Source organism: Terrapene carolina, unplaced genomic scaffold, assembly GCF_002925995.2.
Source record: "Terrapene carolina triunguis isolate 2854851 unplaced genomic scaffold, T_m_triunguis-2.0 Scaffold113, whole genome shotgun sequence".
Taxonomy (NCBI): Eukaryota; Metazoa; Chordata; order Testudines; family Emydidae; genus Terrapene; species Terrapene triunguis.
The window spans coordinates 3,169,175-3,188,979 of record NW_020664464.1 but is presented as its reverse complement, the minus strand read 5'-3'; the positions used below and the strand labels follow the sequence as shown (position 1 = coordinate 3,188,979).

General features: G+C 44.1%; 1 protein-coding gene across 3 annotated transcripts in view; it reads left to right on the top strand.

Annotated features, from left to right (window-relative positions):
* The first annotated feature begins 4,976 nt into the window (after window positions 1–4,976).
* The window catches only part of PSIP1 (PC4 and SFRS1 interacting protein 1), a 61,578-nt gene continuing 46,749 nt past the window's right edge, over window positions 4,977–19,805 (top strand). For 2 of the 3 annotated variants that reach the window (XM_024211077.2, XM_024211080.2), the window contains exons 1-4: window positions 5,156–5,218; window positions 5,655–5,796; window positions 8,254–8,330; window positions 13,080–13,218. In XM_024211077.2, coding sequence (XP_024066845.1) covers window positions 5,725–5,796; window positions 8,254–8,330; window positions 13,080–13,218 — 288 coding nt within the window. In that variant the 5' untranslated portion in view covers window positions 5,156–5,218; window positions 5,655–5,724. Of the gene's footprint in view, window positions 5,054–5,155; window positions 5,219–5,654; window positions 5,797–8,253; window positions 8,331–13,079; window positions 13,219–19,805 lie in introns of those variants that run through there. The other variant, XM_024211079.2, reaches the window with a different exon arrangement.

The window sequence follows — 19,805 nt, the reverse complement described above, 5'->3', positions numbered from 1 at the left end:
TTAAGTTATATGTTCAAAAAGGCCAAATTAAGGTTTCACAAGCAACCTTAAATTCTGACATTTCCTAGCTTTTCAGTGTTTGATTTTGCAACCTTAATGTTCTTTTGAGTGTATGACTATCAAGGGTGCTTTCAGATGTGAAGAGGATGCTTGACTCTTATTGTTCTATATCTACTTCTGAATGTATGAGATCTGAGTTCCATTCCTAGCTCTGTCCCACACTTCCTTGTGACTTTAGGCTAGACACTTAATCCCTCTGCTCAAGTTTTCCCGTCTGTAAAACAGGGATATCGATAATTATCTAATTTTGTTTCATGAATGAGTGATGTTCACCTCTGTGTAAAGTGCCAGTATAAAGCCTATAGACTGCTTAAGACCTGTTGTCAGTGATTAAATGAGTTAAGTGGTGTATAGCCTTCAGCTAGCCATTTCACCTGAATTGTAATGCACTTAGTTACTCCTGAGGGCATTCTGCACCAAACAATTAAAAATTTGGTGCACAATATTTTAAAATTCTGCAAAATTCTGCCAGTTTTATTTGTCAATAAATAAATGCAGAGGCTCCACCATGGCAGTGGGGAACACAGGCCACTGGCTGTATGAAGGTGGGAGATCATCCTGCAGCCTCCCCACCCCCAAGACACGGACTCAGTGGTGAGACTGCACCTGACCCTGACACAGCACAAGGCCTGGGCCTGCCCCAGAAACACCCTGGGGCCCTGCCCCTCTGCTCCAGACGCACCAGGTATGGGGCGGGCAGGCAGACTCAACCAGGCAGGATCCAAGTGTGGAGGGGTTCCGTATGGGGGGGATCCAGGTGTGGGGTGAGAGGATTCTGTGTGGAATAATCTGGGTGCGGGCAGCTCACTGATGGGTATAGATGTGGGGAGATCTGGATGTACAGAGGCTTGTTTGTGGGGGGGTGTTCCAGGTGCAGGGGCAATGGGACGCTGCATGGGCTTCCAAGTGAAAATGGTTGGTGCTCAGCAGGAGGATCTGGGTGCTGGGGGCATGGGGCTTGGTGGGGTTGGGGTCTGGGTGAAGCTAGTTTGGAGTCAGTGGCGTGTGGGTCTGGATGTGGGGCTCATTGTGGTGCATGGGGCTGGGGCTCATCAGGGTGGGGGTTTGAGTGCAGGGAGCTCAGTGGAGGGTGGTCTGGGTGCAGGAGTGGGGGTCCAGAGGCAGGGGCTCTGGGCGCAGGGGGGCTCCAGATGCAGGGGTTGAAGTTCAATGGGGTGGGGTTCGCGTATGAAAGGCTAGGTGGGTTCTGGGTGTACGGGCTAAGGCTTGGCTGGGGTGTCTGGGTATGGAAGTTCCAGATGCACAGGGGTTGGGTGGATGGAGGGACAGCTCCCTGTACACTGACCCCTCCCTCTGCTGCTGAGGAGCAGTGGAGGCAGGAAGCAGGGGAGGATGCTGGGCTTCCTGCAGCTGGGGGAGGTTTCTGGGAGTGGGTCTAACACAGCCCAAGCCACTCCTTGCTGGGGAAGAGCAGCTGTCCTCTCCTTCCTCCAGCCCAGCCAGGACTAGCAGCTGATCCCGGCTCAGGGTAGGAGCCACTGGCTGGGGTATTGCAAGCCCTGCAGTGATTTACCTCTCTACCGGCTGCTCTGGGTGCTTGAAATGATGTACCTGCACAGCTAGGGAGTGATGTGTGACTGCTCTTGCAGCATCCCTTTGCTTCCCTGTCAGAAAGTCCTTTTTCTGCAGGGAAGCAAAGAAATCCACAGGGGACATGAATTCTGTGCACGTGCAGTGGTGCAGAATTCCCCCAGGAGTAGCACTTTGAGTGCTATGAAAAGTGCAATGTCTTATTATGTGAATGTTAAGGCTGAAGAGTCAAACGTTCAAGTATCAGGTGATTCCAAAGTCAAGATTGAATATGACACCTTAATTCTTCCACCTTTATTTGTTTAAACTACACCTCTATCCCAATATAACGCTGTCCTCGGGAGCCAAAAAATCTTACCGCGTTATAGGTGAAATCGCATTATATCGAACTTGCTTTGATCCGCTGGAGTGCGCAGCTCCACCCCTCCGGAGCACTGCTTTACCGCGTTATATTCGAATTCGTGTTATACCGGGTCACGTTATATCGGGGTAGAGGTGTATGTAGATTTTGCACTTTTTTCTGGAGCACCTGGTATCAGTCACTGTCAGACACAACACTGGACTGGGAGAACATTACTTTGTTCTGGTATAGCATTTCACATGGCTCCTACCAGACAATGCATATAATGTGGCTCCTGAACCAACTGATCTTGATTCTTAGATAATGGAGAATAGAGACATGCTGTAAAAAAAGTAGGAAGCGTTCAAAGGTCTGGACCTAATGGATGTAACTTCCACATTATCTTCCTAGCTATATGCATGAGAATCTAAAGTGTTAGCAAGCACATCTATAAGTCTACATACTTGCTCACTTAAGGACCTATTGAAAATCAGGCCCAGAATTGTAACTGAGTGCAGAGTGCCAAACATCCAAGCGTAATGAAATGCCCTCACGCCTGTCTCCTAAATGTTATATATAGGGCTGTCAAGTGATTAAAAAAATTAATTGATTAATCATGTGATTTTTTTTTTTTTAAATGGAGATATCCTATCTCCTAGAACTGGAAGGGACCTTAAAAGGTCATCAAGTCCAGCCCCCTGCCTTCACTAGCAGGACCAAGTACTGATTTTTGCCCCAGATCCCTAAGTGGCCCCCTCAAGGATTGAACTCACAACCCTGGGTTTAACAGACCAATGCTCAAACCACTGAGCTATCCCTCCCCCCAATTGCACTGTTAAACAATAATACCATTTATTTAAATATTTTTGGATTTTCAACTATACCGATTTCAATTACAACACAAAATACAAAGTGTCCAGTGCTCACTTTATATTTATTTTTTATTACAAATATTTGTACTGTAAAAAACAAAAGCAATAGTATTTTTCAATTGACCTAATACTAGTACTGTCGTGCAATCTCTTTATCATGAAAGTTGAACTTACAAATGTAGAATTGTGTAAAAAAAAAAAATGCATTTAAAAATAAAACAATGTAAAACTAGGTCCTACAAGTCCACTCAGTCCTATTTTTTGTTTAGCCAAATCGCTCAGACAAACAAGTTTGTTTACATTTGCAGGAGATAATGCTGTCCACTTCTTGTTCACAATGTTACCTGAAAGTGAGAACAGGCGTTCACTTGGCACTGTTGTAGCCTGCGTCGCAAGATATTTACATGCCAGATGCGCTACAGATTCATATGTCCCTTCATGCTTCAACCACCATTCCAGAGGACATATGTCCATGCTGATGACAGGTTCTGCTTGATAACAATCCAAAGCAGTGTGGACCGATGTATGTTCATTTTCATCCTCTGAGTCAGATGCCATCAGCAGAAGGTTGATTTTCCTTTTTGGTGGTTCGCATTCTGTAGTTTCCGCATTACAGTGTTGCTCTTTTAAGACTTCTGAAAGCATGATCTGCACCTCATCCCTTTCAAATTTTGGAAGACACTTCAGATTTTTAAACCTTGGGTTGAAACCTGTGCGTTTTGTCAAACCTGCAGCGAAAATGTTCTTAAAATGAACAATACCTGCTGAGTCATGATCTGAGACTACTGTAACATGAAATATGTGGCAGAATGCGAGTAAAACAGGGCCAGAGACACACAATTCTCCCCCAAGGAGTTCAGTCACAAATTTAATTAACACATTACTTTTTTTAAATGAGCGTCATCAGCATGGAAGCATGTCCTCTGGAATGGTGGCCAAAGCATGAAGGGGCATACAAATGTTTAGCATATTTGGCACATAAATACCTTGTAATTCCAGCTACAAAAGTCCCATGCAAACACGTGTTCTCAGTGTCTGGTGACATTGTAAATAAGAAGTGGGCAGCATTATCTCCCATAAATGTAGACAAACTTGTTTGTCTTAGCGATTGGCTGAACAAGTAGGACTGAGTGGACTTGTAGGCGCTAAAGTTTTGCATTGCTTTGTTTTTGAGTGCAGTTATGTAACAAAAAACCCGACATTGGTACGTTACACTTTAACAATAAAGAGATTGTGGTACAGTATTTGTATGAGGTGAACTGAAAATTACTATTTATTTTATCATTTTTACAGTGCAAATATTTGTCATCAAAAATAATAATATTAAGAGACCAGTGTACACTTTGTATTCTGTGTTGTAATTGAAATCCATGTATTTGAAAATGTAGAAAAACATCCGAAAATATTTAATAAATTTAAATTGGTATTCTATTGTTTAACAGTATGATTAAAACTGTGATTAGTTGCGATTTTTTTAAATCGCGATTAATTTTGAGTTAATTGTGTGAGTTAACGCCGATTAATCGACAGGCTGTTATATTTGCAGACGATAGTCACAGCTGGCTTTGAGTTTATCTGCAGCATGTGGTATCTTTATGTCCCATACTGTGTGCGAGTCATTCCTAAAATAAAATCTGCTTGTGTGCAAATGAATTGCTTAGTACCCGAGCTGCTTTTAATAGTTTATGATTTAAATGGCATAAATGACTTGATCGGGAAAGAGGGGCTCGGCTATGAGATAGCCCAAGAGAGGGCCCTGGCTCCTACCAGCAGCCCTTGGTCTCATGTAGTTTTGTCATTCACTTCGTGTGCTGAGGCTGCGTCTTCTTACATAAGAGGTGCTCAGGCACGGTACAGGAGCTGCACGAGGACAGTTTTCAGGGCTAGCCTTGCAGCGCCTGTGGCCCGCTGCCTACCTGTGCCAGCAGCTCCCTGTACATCAGGGACCAGACCACTCTCCCCAGTGAGCAGCAGCATCCGATACCCCCTTCCCCGTCCTGCCCCCCCTTCCCTCCAGGCAGTGTGTGAGCTGCAGCAGCACCAGACACCCAAGCCCCGCCTCCCTACCTAGCAGCAGCAGCCGCCGCCGCGGGAGGAGCGCACCATTTCTCCGCCGTGGGGAGGGGGCGGTAGATGCGTTAGCGTCTCCCAGTCCCCGCTCCCTCGCTTGTCGGGGTCCGTTCCCGAGGGAGGTGGTTGGGCGCGTGCTTCCTCCGGCTCTCTCACACGGGTAGAGTTGAACCAATTCTGTCGTTTTCCCCTCTCCCCCCCCGCCCAAGAGATCTGAGGACTCTGCGACCCCTCCTGCCCGTGTTAATTGGTGTGGGCCGGGCTGGCGGGAGGCAGCGCGGCGGCCGCTGTGGGCTGGAGGAAGCGGGCTGCGGGGCCGCGCCAGGTAAGCGGGCGCAGGCGGCCGTTTCGCAGCGGCTCCCCGGATCAGCTGGTGAGATGGAGGCGGATGTTCTGCTGGGCGCGCGGGGACGGGAGCAGCGCTGGCCTGGGGCAGCCGGAGAGGGGGGTGCGGGGTGACTAGGGGAGGGCTGCGCGGAGGCGAAGTCGGTGAGGGGAGGGGGCGCTGCGCCTGGGAGGGGGCGCTGCGCGCGAGGCGGGGTGGGGGGGCGGACTGCGCGCCTGGGAAGGTGGGTGCGCGCACGGGCGGGGGGGCTGCGCGCGTTGGAAGGGAGGGGGCTCTGCGCGCACAGGGGAGGGGGCAGCCGGGATGCGGTGGGGAGTGGGTTTGTTTGCCTGGAAGCAGCCCGCCCGCAGCCGGGGTGCGGGGCTGCCCTGAGGGGAGACACCGCTCCCTTGACTCGCCTTGTCCACCTCTGCAGCGGGATCTCGGGCGGTTGGGAGCGCCTCTGCCATTCGCCTCAGCTACAGCCGCCACATCGGTTGGAAAACATGAGCCGAGATTTCAAACCCGGAGACTTGATCTTTGCCAAGATGAAAGGTTATCCCCATTGGCCAGCCAGGGTAAGCCCCCCCTGCCGCCGTCGCCTCCTCCTCTCACCTGCGCTCTCCCTACGGGTCCCTCCATCCTCATTTCAGTCCATCGCTCCATGGCAGATAAACGTTAGTCTTGGGGTGGGGTGGGGGATTGTGTGGTGCAGTTTTTGTTTCCCATTTTAAGGGGTGTGTATCTGTAGATGGATATAGCACATGAGCAAGTTTCCCTCATGTGGAGGGGCCAACCTGTTGGTGCTGCTGGAAGTAAGCCACACTCTGTGTTTTTACTCTGTGGTTCTCCCCCCCTCCCCCCCGTTTTAAGCTTCTCTACTTGTAACATACATGGCAATATTTTCATCAGCTCTCATTAGTTCCTCTAGCTTTCTGTGACTTTTTTCCAAAGTCCAATGGGAGATTTTCTGTGATACACCAACTTTTTAAATTGAGTTTACTGAGGGTACGTCTTCACTACCCGCCATATTGGCGGGTAGCAATCGATTTATCCGGGATCGATATATCGCGTCTCGTTAAGACGCGATATATCGATCCGCGAACGCGCTCACCGTCAACTCCGGAACTCCACCAGAGCGAGCGGCGGTAGCGCAGTCGACAGGGGAGCCGCAGCCGTTGATCCTGCGCCGTGTGGACCCCAGGTAATTCGATCTAAGATACTTAGACTTAGATCGATTTCCCCCCCCCCCCAGTGTCGACCAGCCCTGAGAGAGGGTGTTGAAGCAGCAAACATCTCTTAGTGAACTTCCTTCAGTGTTACATTCAGTCATCTAAAACTTTTTCTACATAGCATTTTTTGGGGGTGGAAAGAGTGCAGATATTTACAGACAAAACAAAGTATTCAATTTTTTACCATTTTATTGTGATCAAGTGGCACTGCATTGTTGTATTAAGTAGGTGACCCTCAAGTTAGACGTTAGTAATGAAGACTATAGTATCGTAGCGTAACAAGTTGTGGGAGTATTCAAGGGTCTGGACAACATCAAATACTCCTCCCAAATAGCTGGGGCCTTATTTGACAAAAAAATACTGCTGTGAAGGTGTGTGTTATGCTCTGAAACCTGTAGGAGCAAGAGTACCACTAAGTATTCTAAGCGGTGTGGGCGAGGGATGTGCTGGCCGCGGCTTCCCACCGCCCTCATTGGCCCGGGACGGCGAACCGCGGCCAGTGGGGTCCGCGATCGACCGAACCTGCCGCGTCAGCAGGTAAATAAACTGGCCCAGCCCGCCAGGGTGCTTACCCTGGCGAGCCGCGTGCCAAACGTCGCCGACCCCTGCTTTAAAGCAATGGAAGTTTCTGAGACTGCCGTACAGTACTTCAGTTGGTGGTTTTGAGATTACAGATGAAAGATTAGTGTACAATTTATATTTATGCAGTGCTGGATTAAGAATTGTAAAAGATTTTTTTAGTGTCCTATCTCTCTCTTAAATGTAATTAATTGTGCTAGTGCAAGTCATCAGTTCAATGGGGTGAGAAGCATTGCTATGGTTGTGGAAGAGGTGGCAGTTGGAGGAGCAGATACTGCGTCTAAGGGAGCCAATACTACTACTAACCATAGTGTGTACTTTTTTTTAAGCACACATTAATTTTGAAGTATATTGACATTTATTGGATTTTTTGTTATATAAGGCAGTGGTTCTCAAACTTTTTTTTTTTCGCGGACCACTTGAAAATTGCTGAGGGTCTCGGCGGACCACTTAATGATCTTTCCAAAAGTTGTTTGTACGTTAGCTAACTATTGTAAAGCGCTTGGGATAAAAGTGCTATATTAAAAAAAACCCTTAATAATAATAGTTTTTTTGTTCTACAAATAAAAGCACATAACTCATATTTTAATATCGGTAGTCTTACCTTTCTAATGCCTTGGATATGCCCTCTCTCCCCCGCTGCGGCAGCCCCCGAGCTGAGGCTGGGAAGGAGGGCTGTCTCTCACCGCAACCTTGGAGCTGGGGAAAGTCACCTCTTTCTCTGGCCGCCACAGCCCTGCGCGTCCCAAATTCCCCCCCATCTCCTCTTCTCACCCCACTGGCCCCTCACACCTACCCCTATTCCCCCCAAGGCCACCACCTCACCTTACATGTGCGTCTTCTCCAGGGTCCAGGCACCTAATTAGTGGAGCCACGCCTGCATGGCTCCACTAATTAGGTGGGTGGCCCTTCATTCTTTTGCGTGCGGCCGCCCAGGCGCACACCTTAGAGGGAACTATCCGTGGACCACCTGAAGGGAGCTCGGTCCGCGGACCACCGTTTGAGAACCTCTGATACAAGGATTGCTGACATCAATCTGAAAGTCACACTTGATATCTGCATTCTATTACATTGTAAGAAACATCTTTGAGATTTCTGTATGGTAAAAAATTTTCTATAGCATTGTGTTTTTTCAGATTTAATGACATTTTTAAATGTCCCCCCACACTGTTTTTGATTGTTACTAAATATTTTAGTTATCATAATGTAATTTTTTCCCCTTAGGTGGATGAAGTTCCTGATGGAGCAGTGAAACCTCCTACAAATAAAATGCCTATTTTCTTTTTTGGAACACATGAGACGTAAGTTCTTTAGATTAAAGAGCACATCACTTTCATTGCAGAATTTCTTAAAAGTAATTTCATGGCCTACCTGTATGTGAGGCATTCACAAATGATATTCAGAAATAGGCAAACTTTTCTTCACCTAAACTTTATCAAAAAGATAGGCAGCTTAAAAGAAGTCTACTTGGTCTTCACATCTACCATGAAATACCGACTAATCATTCCATGAGATGTCCGGGAGCTGTTTTCCTAGTCAATAAAAACAGAGTTGTTATGACTTGAGTGACTGCCCCCCCCCTTTTTTTTTCTTAAACTATAGCAGGGGTTCTCAAACTTCATTGCAATGTGACCCCCTTCTGACAACAAAAATTACTACAGGACCCCAGGAGGGGTAACTGAAGCCTGAGCCCGCCCAAGGCCGGCCTGCCTCCTCAGGCAGGAGAGCCAAAGCCAAAGCCCAAGGGATTCAGCCCCAGGCAGGGGGCCTGTAACCTGAGACCTGTCACCCAGGGCTGAAGCCCTTGGGCTTTGGCCCCCGGGCCCCAGCAAGTCTAAGTCAGGCCAGCCCCGGCGTCCCCATTAAAATAGGGTCATGACCCACTTTGAGGTCCCAACCCACAGTTTGAGAATTGCTGAACTATAGTATTAATTTTGGTCTTGGCCATCCTCGTCCTTCATTTTGTTAGAAAAGAAAATTGTAATTCTTAAATTATAGGATCTAAATAAACAAAAACGGCAGCAATCCCCACTGACTTGGTTTCCACTTTATACTCATTTAAAAAAAAAAAAGTTAGAACTGTTATATTGTGTGCATATTTGGTTCATTTTATCCAATTCCTATCACTATCCTATCCTATCCTCCCTCACAGCTCTCTGCAGAATCAGGTTTGTTTACGCTTATTGTATCTTGTCTTAAATTTGATTGAAAGCTCTTCAGGGCAGGGACCATGTCTTCCTATGTGTGTGAGCTAAGTTCTGTACAATGAAGCTTAACCCTTTTTGGTTTGTTATGGCACTACAGCAATATGAATAAGAATACCACCCATCTGTTTCTTCCCGCACTGATGCCATTCTTGATTCCACCACTTGCTGCTTTTCATTAGTATTCCAGAATGCACCTGCATATTGATTTTAGGGGCACAGATCACATGTAGAGCAGTAAGAAATCTGCATGAGCCTACATAAATAACATTCAAAGATCTTGGGCAAAATTTTCAAAAGCCAACGTTCCATTTTCAAATGTGATTTAGGCTCCTAACTAAGGCGCTTTTTAAAAAAATTACTGCTACAAAATTAAAATATGGTCCACCCTATGTTTTGTAGTATGGTAAATTCACTGTTACATTATTACAAATTTCTCATATGCTCTCATACCTTACACTGTTGCAGTGTGCAATATGTTTCCCCTGTCCCCACCATTTCTCTCCTTCTAATCTTTATTCCTAATCCAGTTCTTCATTCCTACTCCTGAACATTTAATTAGTGGCAAGTGCAACTCCGATACTGCTTGGTCTGTTTTCTTTCTTTCTTATTGCATCTCTGCCTACATTATAGGCAGAGGACATCGAATGACCATCAGAAAGTAGACCCACCAGTATGGGAATATACTAATTATGGGGCCTATCTAATTTTTGTTTGACTTGAGCTATGTAACCTATATAGCAGTAGGTGGCAAATCAGGGGTTCACCATATAATAGTTGGAGCTAATAATTTTCTGTACATTTTCATTTGAATAATTTTATACACTTTGGCCTTGTGCATGCAGCATGCTGGCCCCTGTGCCTATGAAGAACCCCACAAGATATACCTTCAGAGTTTTCACAGGACTGCACCAATGTAATACATTGCTCTAAATTTTATAAAACTGAAGGCAGTCTACTTTCCAGGGCATCAAGCGTTAGCTTCATCATGCAAAACAATCTTTCTGGAATATTATAAGGAGTGATTGTTTCCTGGCTCCAAAGCTCTCTTGTGCACTTCTCTCTGGCCAGGATTGGGGAAGAAGAACCACACAAAGCCAGAAAAAACCCTCAAACAATTATTTCCTAACTTTTATGTAACATAGTAGTGGTTTGCAGTTTACTAACCGTTAGTGTGAACTTGCATGATAATTTTCATGCAACTTTAGGTTTGAGTGTCTCCTGGTTTGCAGTGAATGGGAAGTGATTGTTGAAATTGTTAATGATCTTCTCTTCATTTGGATTCCTTCCCGTATAGCAATCTGATATAGTACCTTTAGAAGCAAAATAATAATAAACATATTGATATTCTTAGTTTCAGTTTTGTCCATCTCCGCTGGTGGAAATTTGTTAATATCTTTTTGTTGTATTAGCCCCCCAAAAAATTTGTGTGTGTGTGTGTGTGATTAGTCATAGGCAAAAGTTTCTGCTTAAAGAAATTCCATAAAATTAACACTTGAAACTTTTTGTGGACAGCATATGTACTGTTGGAGTAGGAAATATATAAGTCTGGTGTGCCCACAGTTGGAATACTGTGTCCAGTTCTGATGCCCACGATGCAAAGAGGATGTTGATAAATTGGAGGGATTCAGAGAAGAGCCATGAGAACAATTTAAAGGATAGAAAACGTGCCTTATCGTGATTGAGCTCCTTGACTCTATCTACTTAGCTTAATAAAGAGAAGGTTAAGGGGTGACTTGATTAATCTATAAGTATCTACATTGGGGAAAATATTTAATAATGGGCTCCTCAGTCTAGCAGAGAAAGGTATAACAATCCAATGGCTAGAAGTTGAAACTGGACAAATTCAGATTGGAAATAAGGTGTAAATTTTTAACAGAGTAATTAACCATTGGAACAATTTACAAGGATCATGTTGGATTCTCCATCACTGACAATTTTTAAATCAAGATTGGATATTCTAAAAAATACGCTGTAGGAATTATTTTCGTGAAGTTCTATGGCCTGTGTTGTACAAGTAATCAGACTAGATGATCACAGTCGTCCCTTCCGGCCTTGGAATCTACGAATGTAAAAGTCTCCTAAATGATCTGTAACTCTTCTTTTGTTACTTAGATCAGTGGTTCTCAAAGCCGGTCCGCCGCTTGTTCAGGGAAAGCCCCTGGCGGGGTTTGTTTACCTTCCGCGTCCGCAGGTTCGGCCAATCGCGGCTCCCAGTGGCGGCGGTTCGCCGCTCTGCCAGGGGCTTTCCCTGAACAAGCGGCGGACTGGCTTTGAGAACCACTGACCTGGATGAGTAGGACGTCTGTGTCAAAGAGATCTTGTTATAGATGGTGGAAAAGAAAGAAAGTGGAGCTTATTGGAATTTATGTATTGAACCACTGCTTCATAAATTAAAAAAAAAAATCGCCTTGTTTTAAGTGATTGTGTCTTGGGTTTATACTTTGAACTGAGCTGGTTGTAGGCACAAGTTTGAACATGAGGAAATATCACTGAGTTCTTAAATTGTGCTATTATCAACACATGCATTGGCACTATGAAATTCTAACATGGAAACCTAGGAATACAAAGAGAAGTTTACTGTGTCTTAGTGTCCTTTAGCGTGAAGTGAAATACCGGTATTAAGTACTTATTTTTAAATCTTATTCTCCCAGGTCCTGCTTGGAAAAAGGAACACACTAGATACTGTGGTTTTGATGTAACGGGAAAGGTACTAAAAGGAAAAGGAGATGTAGTTGTACATCTGAAGCACTAATAATGCCCTTTATATTTGATGTCTACTTCTGAAGAGGCCACTTCTAATGCCCTTTGTATTTGCTGGTTAACTCTGAGAAGGCCAGTTCTTAGAGATGACAAAAAGCTACATGACTGAAAAAAAATATTTTAAAACAACAAATATGGGGAGGTAGATAGTGAGGAAATACTGATTCTTTTTGGTCTCTCCAGCAAAAAAAATCCAAAAAACTGCTGCTTACTCTATTTTTTTTTTTTTTTTTTTTTTTTAACATTCAGCTGCTAATTAAGGAAATCACTTATTGGTTTGGGTAAAATCTATGAGTAAGTATTTCTGGATATCTAAAGTAGAAAAGTTTACTGACTGGATGGAATATAGTACATCAGATAACGTGTATCTTTTTATAGCCCCATACTCTGACTTTTCTGAGCTACTATCATTTAAAAGTAAAAATGCTTTTCACACTTTTTAAAAGTATAATGATCTTGCAACCTGTTTTTTCATTTTGATTTTCCTAGATAAGCTTCCTATTCTGCAGATGTATTATGCACTAAAGGCACAGGTGTTGAGAACATATTTTCTTTAAGTATTTTAAGTTAGCACAAATTAAAATCTCTTCCTGTGCCTGTATGTACTGAAAAGAGGGTTATACTAGTGCAAAATGCATACAAACAGTGGAAACTGCATATGGATTGTCTGTGTAATATAATTAAGGCAACTACATAATACACTGAAAGCAGTATGCGCATCTTAAATATCATGAGTCTTTAATTACATTTTCTTAGAGCAGAAACTTCTTATTGTTGCAAGATAGTTTCCTTAGTATAGGAGATTATGGCTTCAGGCTATCTCAAGACATTTTCAAGAATTAAGGACTCTTCCCTCTGTTTCCTTTTTTTTTCTTATTCTTTACTTCCCTACTGCTTCCATCACTTCAAATACTTAAGTACTGAGTTTGGTTTCTACATATCTAGTGTATCTGTCTGTCTGTGTGTGTGTGTGTGTGTGTGTGTCTCTCTCTCTCTCTCTCATATGGCAATATTAAGAATTTAAAATGAATTGTTGGAGTAGAAAAATTTACCTGTTAATTTTTCCTTTTTCACTTCTTACAGGGCATTTTTGGGACCAAAGGACATATTCCCATATTCTGAAAATAAAGATAAATACGGTAAACCAAATAAAAGAAAAGGCTTTAATGAAGGATTATGGGAAATTGACAACAACCCCAAAGTAAAATTCTCTCATCAACAGGTCAGTGATCTTTGTATGCATTGCTAACAAACTTGTAAGCATTATTGGTGTTCTAATCTAATCTGGTCAAATACCTTGCATTGTCCTGCTGTTGTGAAAAAGTAGAGTGATAGCTCAGATGACATGGATGGGATAAATTATGGCTCAGTTTCATTCAATTGCAGGTCAGACTGACAGTAGTGTTATAGTTTAGAATTGGCCTTTAAGGTTTTCAGTAATAAGTAAGAGTGAGGAAATTTTTTGGTATGATCAGTGATGTCGGTTTACTATGGCAAATTTTAGAAGAAGTCTTGGTAATGGTTTCATGGGTATTGCAGAAATCATTATGTTGAACAAGTTTTCTAGTGATTGTTTTCAGGGTAACATTGCAGGTCTCAGCTTCTAAATTTATTAATTTTTAAGAATTAAGCTTCATGGTATCTTCACTGATCTGATGGAACCTTAGCTTACTGGCCTTTCCATTTACATAATTCAATTTGTATGCCCAAGCACTTTTGCTCTACAGATATTATCTTAACATTTCAACAAGTGATCTCTTGGCACATATTTTCCTTTACCTTATTATCTTGTGCTGTCCTCCTGCTCCAGTGGCTGGGAGCAATGTGGCATCTCCTTCTTATCCCTGCCTCTATCTTCCAAAAGCCATCACATAAGCCTACTGACACGGTCCCTTGTATGTGTCAGAGATTCCTCATCTCTTGGCCGCCTGTACAAACTTCTGCTGTCCAAATTGTGACTAGACTGGGATTGGAAGCCCACGCAGGGTTACTTTATATCCAGATATATCACTTGTAAGCTGTGAGGAGCAGGCACCATCTTCTGTTTGTGTAGACAGTGCCTAGGACAATGAAGCTTGAGCCATAATTGGAACCCCTGGGTACTATTGTGAAACAATTTTCAAACAAGCAAGCAGGGAAGCACCAGCTTGCCACTTCCTACATCAGGAAGCCCTGCATGTAGGGAGTGGGCTCTGCCCCACAAGACATCTCTTGATTCTATATGTCTAGCAAGGAAGAATAACATGATTGCAGATAGATTGGGAGTCTGACCTTTGATAATGCCAAACCAGGAACTCTCCCTGACATTGTCTCCTGACCAGAGGTATGGTGACTTTGAGCAGGTGGAACATTTTCCTAGCATCTCAAAAAACCTTCCTGAAAGGCCTACAGTTCCAAATGGAAAGACCTGAAGTTTGGTGCAGTCGGGACATATGGACTCCTTTACTTGTCCTGTACGAAAGCTGCTATACGCATCTTCCTGAGTATGTCTTAAAGAATGAGTGCATCCGGGTACATTTTGATAGCTGTTTTAGCCTTTAATGAACTGGTCCAAGGTCAGCCCCTGTCTTTGTAGGCCTTTACCATCTGGATTACATGGGGCTAGATGCTCTTAATCACTCCTTCCCACCCCCACCCCCCAAATTAGTTAATTAAAAAACTCTTTTTATCATGGGATATTGTGATGCTTCCTGGAGGTACCCAGGTTGTGAGGCACCTCACTACCACCTCCCCTTAATGTGAAGTAGCCTTGTCTGTGCCTGACATGGGTCAGTCCCTGACTCCACTATTCATGGGCAACACAAGCACTCCCCTCAGTCTGCGCAGGCACCTCTGTCCTTCTGCAGGCTAGCAATAGCCAAACTCTAACCTCTGAGCATCCAGCCCGTTTCACTGTACGCTCCCAATATTCACAGATACACTGTTCCCAAAGAAGTTATACACTCCAGTTTACTAGATTAGCCTCTGATCACCACTCCATTTAATACACAGAACTTAGATGTGTTTGATATAGTAAAAACAAAAGTTGATTTAAAAAAGAGGGAAGATTCAAACAATAGTAAATAGAAATATAGGGAACAAATGATTACAATTATAATATGCATTATAGTACTTAGACTTTTTAATAATTTCATGTCTTATAAAGCAAAGTTCATCCCACAGATCTTTCAGCCAGGTCTGGCTGTGATCCTTTTTTCCTTAGGTGAAACACACTGCCAGCTTGTCTCCTAGATCAGTGGTTCTCAAAGCCAGTCCGCCGCTTGTTCAGGGAAAGCCCCTGGCGGGCAGGCCGGTTTGTTTACCTGCTGAGTCCGCAGATTCGGCTGATCGCGGCTCCCACTGGCCGCGGTTTGCTGCTCGAGGCCAATGGGGGCTTCGGGAAGCGGCGGCCAGCACATCCCTTGGCCCGCGCCGCTTCCCGCAGCCCCCATTGGCCTGAAGCGGTGAACCGCGGCCAGTGGGAGCCACGATCGGCCGAACCTGTGGACGTGGCAGGTAAACAAACCAGCCCGGCCCGCCAGGGGCTTTCCCTGAACAAGCGGCAGACCAGCTTTGAGAACCACTGCCCTAGATAAAGAATACTGTCTCTCTCTTTGCAACCTGTGATATATCAAAATAGTCCTTTGATCAGTCTTCATAAACTGGACAGCCTCCTGCAGTGTATTCCTTCCTGTAGATTTTTCAGTCTCTTGTTGATTTCACATTTCCATTGTAGACATTTACAAAGCTGCCATGTTGTCCTTCACATTTTCACAAGGCACTCTTGCTTGGATTCAGCCTCCAGGAGGGAATTCTGTGTTGATCTCTCCATACTCCAGAACTCATTTGCAAGATGGAGGAGGCTGGATTCTTTCACTCTACAAAAAGAGAGGTTTTTTACTTCAGGATGTGCTCATTATTTATTGATCGATTTCTGCATGTTGTTGTTTCTCTGGTTCTGGGCTCATTCCACTGGATGGCATGCTGTGCATGATGAGCTTACAGAGGTACCTTGGATCTGTTCATCTATATATGCTTCTCTGCTAACACTTGGTATTGGCTTAGTTGCATCGCACTGCAGCAGTTCTCCCTTTTGAAGACGTTCCTCTAGCTCAGCAGTTCTTAAAATTCATTACACTGTGACCCCTTTTTGATAACAAAAATTACTACAGGACCCCATGCAGGGCTGAAGCCAAAGCCCGAGCCCAGCTACTCAGAGCTGAAGCCCTCGGGCTTTGGCTTCAGCCCCAGACTCGGGCCCCAGCAAGTCTAAAGCCTGCCCTGGTGACCCCATTAAAATGGGGTCATGCCCCACTTTGGGGTCACAACCCACAGTTTGAGAATCACTGCTCTAGCTTACTCTACAAGAGTGAGAATCCAGGGCAGATGGTATCTTTAGTAAAGAGAAAGCTGTTACCCTATAATCCTGATTTCCCTCCACTTACCCCGCAGAGTTAATTTTTTATTTTAATTTATTTGTATTGCGATAGCACCTAGAAGAGCGGTTAAGGACTAGGGTCTCATTCTGCTACAAGCACATACTGTAATACAAACATCTTTGTCCCCAAAGAGCTGACAATCTGAGATAAGCGACAATAGATGGGTACAGACTGATGGGGGGGGCACAAAGCTGGAAGTCCGTGGTTTCAGCGCACCAACTGCCTAATGTTAAGGTTTTTTTTGTAGGCATCTTGGCAGAAGAGAATCTCAGGGAGGGAGTTGAAGGGGGTTATCAGGTGGCTTTGCTGATGTTTATGGAGCACCCTTCCCATGCTTTAGGAGAAAGCATGAAAGTGCTTGTTTGGAAATTTTACAAGTGGGGGCTGGTCCACACTAACCCCCCAGTTCGAACTAAGATACGCAACTTCAGCTACGTGAATAACGTAGCTGAAGTCGAAGTATCTTAGTTCGAACTACAAGGTACTTACCGCGGGTCCACACGCGGCAGGCAGGCTCCCCCGTCGACTCCGCGTACTCCTCTCGCGGAGCAGGAGTACCGGTGTCGACGGCGAGCACTTCCGGGATCGATTTATCGCGTCTAGACAAGACGCGATAAATCGATCCCAGAAGATCGATTGCTTACCGCCGAACCCGGAGATAACTATAGACGTACCCTGGGTGTTGAAGGTGGAAACATTGGCAGAACAGGGGTGGGAGCTCTTGATAGCTTATGAGCGATGCTACTGAGGGTGGGGATAGGCAGTGAAGGGCCTTAAAATAGACACAAGTAGTTGGTATTTGAGGTATTTGAGACAGTGGGGAGCCAGGGGAGAGATGCAAAGAGAGGTGATATGGTCAAAGTGACTAGCCAAGAGAATGATTTTGTAGCAATGTGCTGAAGTAGGGTAAAACTGCATTTGTCAAGGCCAGAGATGATATTACAGTACTCAAGATGTGAGGACATGAGGGAGTGAATGGACTTTTAGCTGTGTGGATGGAGAAGAAGCATCTTAAAAGATGTTAAGCAGGAAAAATCAGCAAGATTTAGATACAGCCTGGATGGGAGGATCTAGAGGGCCAAGTCAAAGATAACACCCAGGTTACAGATCTATGGCAGGGAGGTTGTTGGTTGTGGTGGTGTCACTCATACTGGGAAGGTCTGGGGAAGGGTTAGGCATGGGGGCAGTGGGAGGATTAAGCACTCTGCTTTAGTCATTGTGAGCTTAAGATGACAGACGTCCAGAAAGAGATGTCCGAAAGACTGAGATTTTAGTTTGGAGAGAAGATGAGTACAGCGTATTGAGGTAGATCTGTGAGTTGTCAGCATAGAGATGATAGTTGAATTTGTTTGATGTTCAGAGATGTCTCTATTGTACTTTTCCCTGAAGTACTCTTTTTTTTTTTTTCTTGATTAGCTTTTTTTTCCCCTGGAAGCTTTACTTTGTGCTATACTAAATGGCAGAAAATTTAATGCACAGTTCAGGTTGCCAGGTGATAGCTCTTACCCTTCCAGAACATCAAGTTCAGCAAAAGTCAGACTTCTTAAAACAAGGAAATAGAGTTAAGGTAAACACCTATGGAACCTTAACTCTGTCCCCCTGGAACTGTCAGTAGCCATTGGAATGGCATGCATTCCAGCTGTTTTCACTGTTAAGTGTAACTGCTGAATGGTGGTGGAATAAGTTGGAATAGCTTGAAAGAGCTGTGATTGTGATAGGAGGAGATCTGCATTGGATTCTCCCCATGTGTTTATCAAAGGAAAGAGAGATATGCACCTTGAGATTCCAGTCTCCATCATTTCGAGGCAGGATTGTGTCAGTAGCAGGGCACTGGGATTCTCTTGCCATGGGTATTGTCAGTAGTGATGAAAGCAGTCCGTGGATTTAATGATGAGTAGGAAAAAGTATAGGGTTAGGTAGTATCCTGTGTGCAAGTGTGAAGGGGCCTTAAAAAGATATGAAATCGTTAAATTTTACAAATGTGGTATTCTGTCAGGGGAGTGGACTCGGTGTTTGAGTGTAGGGCAAGTGAAGTAATTCCTGTCCATTATAGTGAAAAGGCAGAGTGCAAGAATGTATGTTGTATAGACCTTTATTTGATCTCTATATTACCTGGTTTTCAGAAGTTTGAATTTTGCTGTACTTAGTTTGTGCCCTTCCAGAGCATAAACCTTAACTCTGCATTAATCAAGTTTTTTGCCTCATAATTCCCTAGTTTTTTTTTAAAACAAAAACTAGTTGGTGGTGGAAGTTTAGTGGTCATTAAGGCAGTTGTAGTTCTCAGCTAAGTTTGCAACTGATGTGCTCCCATGGCTAGGTAGTGATCAAAAGATCTAGCTTTTATATAGTGCTTTTCATTAATAGATCTCAAAAAGTTTTGCATTATCCCCATTTTACAGATAGGAAACTGAGGCACAGAGAGTGAAGTGGCTTGCTTGCAGTCACTCAGCAGGCCAATGGCATAGCTAGGAATGGTCCCAGTCCAGTGGTCTTTTTAGTAGGCCACACAATTGCTATGTGATTCCTCAGTGCTCCTATCCCAATGTATATTTTGTTATAGTGGAATGGGGATAATAGTCATGCTTTAAAATATTTGCAATATGTAGTTGCTGACAGGGCCAGTGAGAAATCTCATCCATGGTTTATGCCCCCAAACCTTGACAGTTTTACTAAATAGTTGTTAATGGAACTTTAAGCATATGAGAAGATTCTTTCTCTACCCTCTGCCCCATCATTTCCTGTAGCTCCCCTGCCAACATTTCATAGAATCATAGAACTGGAAGGGACCTTGAGAGATCATCTAGCCCAGTCCCCTGCACTCATGGCAGGACTAAGTATTATCTTGACCATTTCTGATGTGTTTGTTTAACCTGCTCTTAGAAATCTCCAGTGATGGAGATTCCACCTCCTTAAGCAATTTATTCCAGTGCTTAACCACCCTGACAGTTATGAAGTTTTTCCTAATGTCCAACCTAAACCTTCCTTGCTGCAATTTAAGCCCATTGCTTCTGGTCCTGTGCTCAGGATAAGAAAAACAAATTTTCTCCCTCTTCCTTGTAACAACCTTTTACGTACTTGAAAACTGTTGTCATGTCCCTTCTGTCTTCTCTTTTCCAGACTAAACAAACCCAATTTTTTCAAACTTCCCTCATAGGTCATGTTTTCTAGACCTTTAATCATTTTTGTTGCTCTTCTCTGGACTCTCTCCAATTTGTCCACATCTTTCCTGAAATGCGGCGCCCAGAACTGGACACAATGCTCCAGTTGAGGCCTAATCAGCGTGGAGTAGAGCGGAAGAACTACTTCTTATGTCTTGCTGACAGCACTCCTGCTAATACATCCCAGAATGATGTTCGTGCTTTTTTTTTTTTTTTTTTTTTTTTTTTTTTTT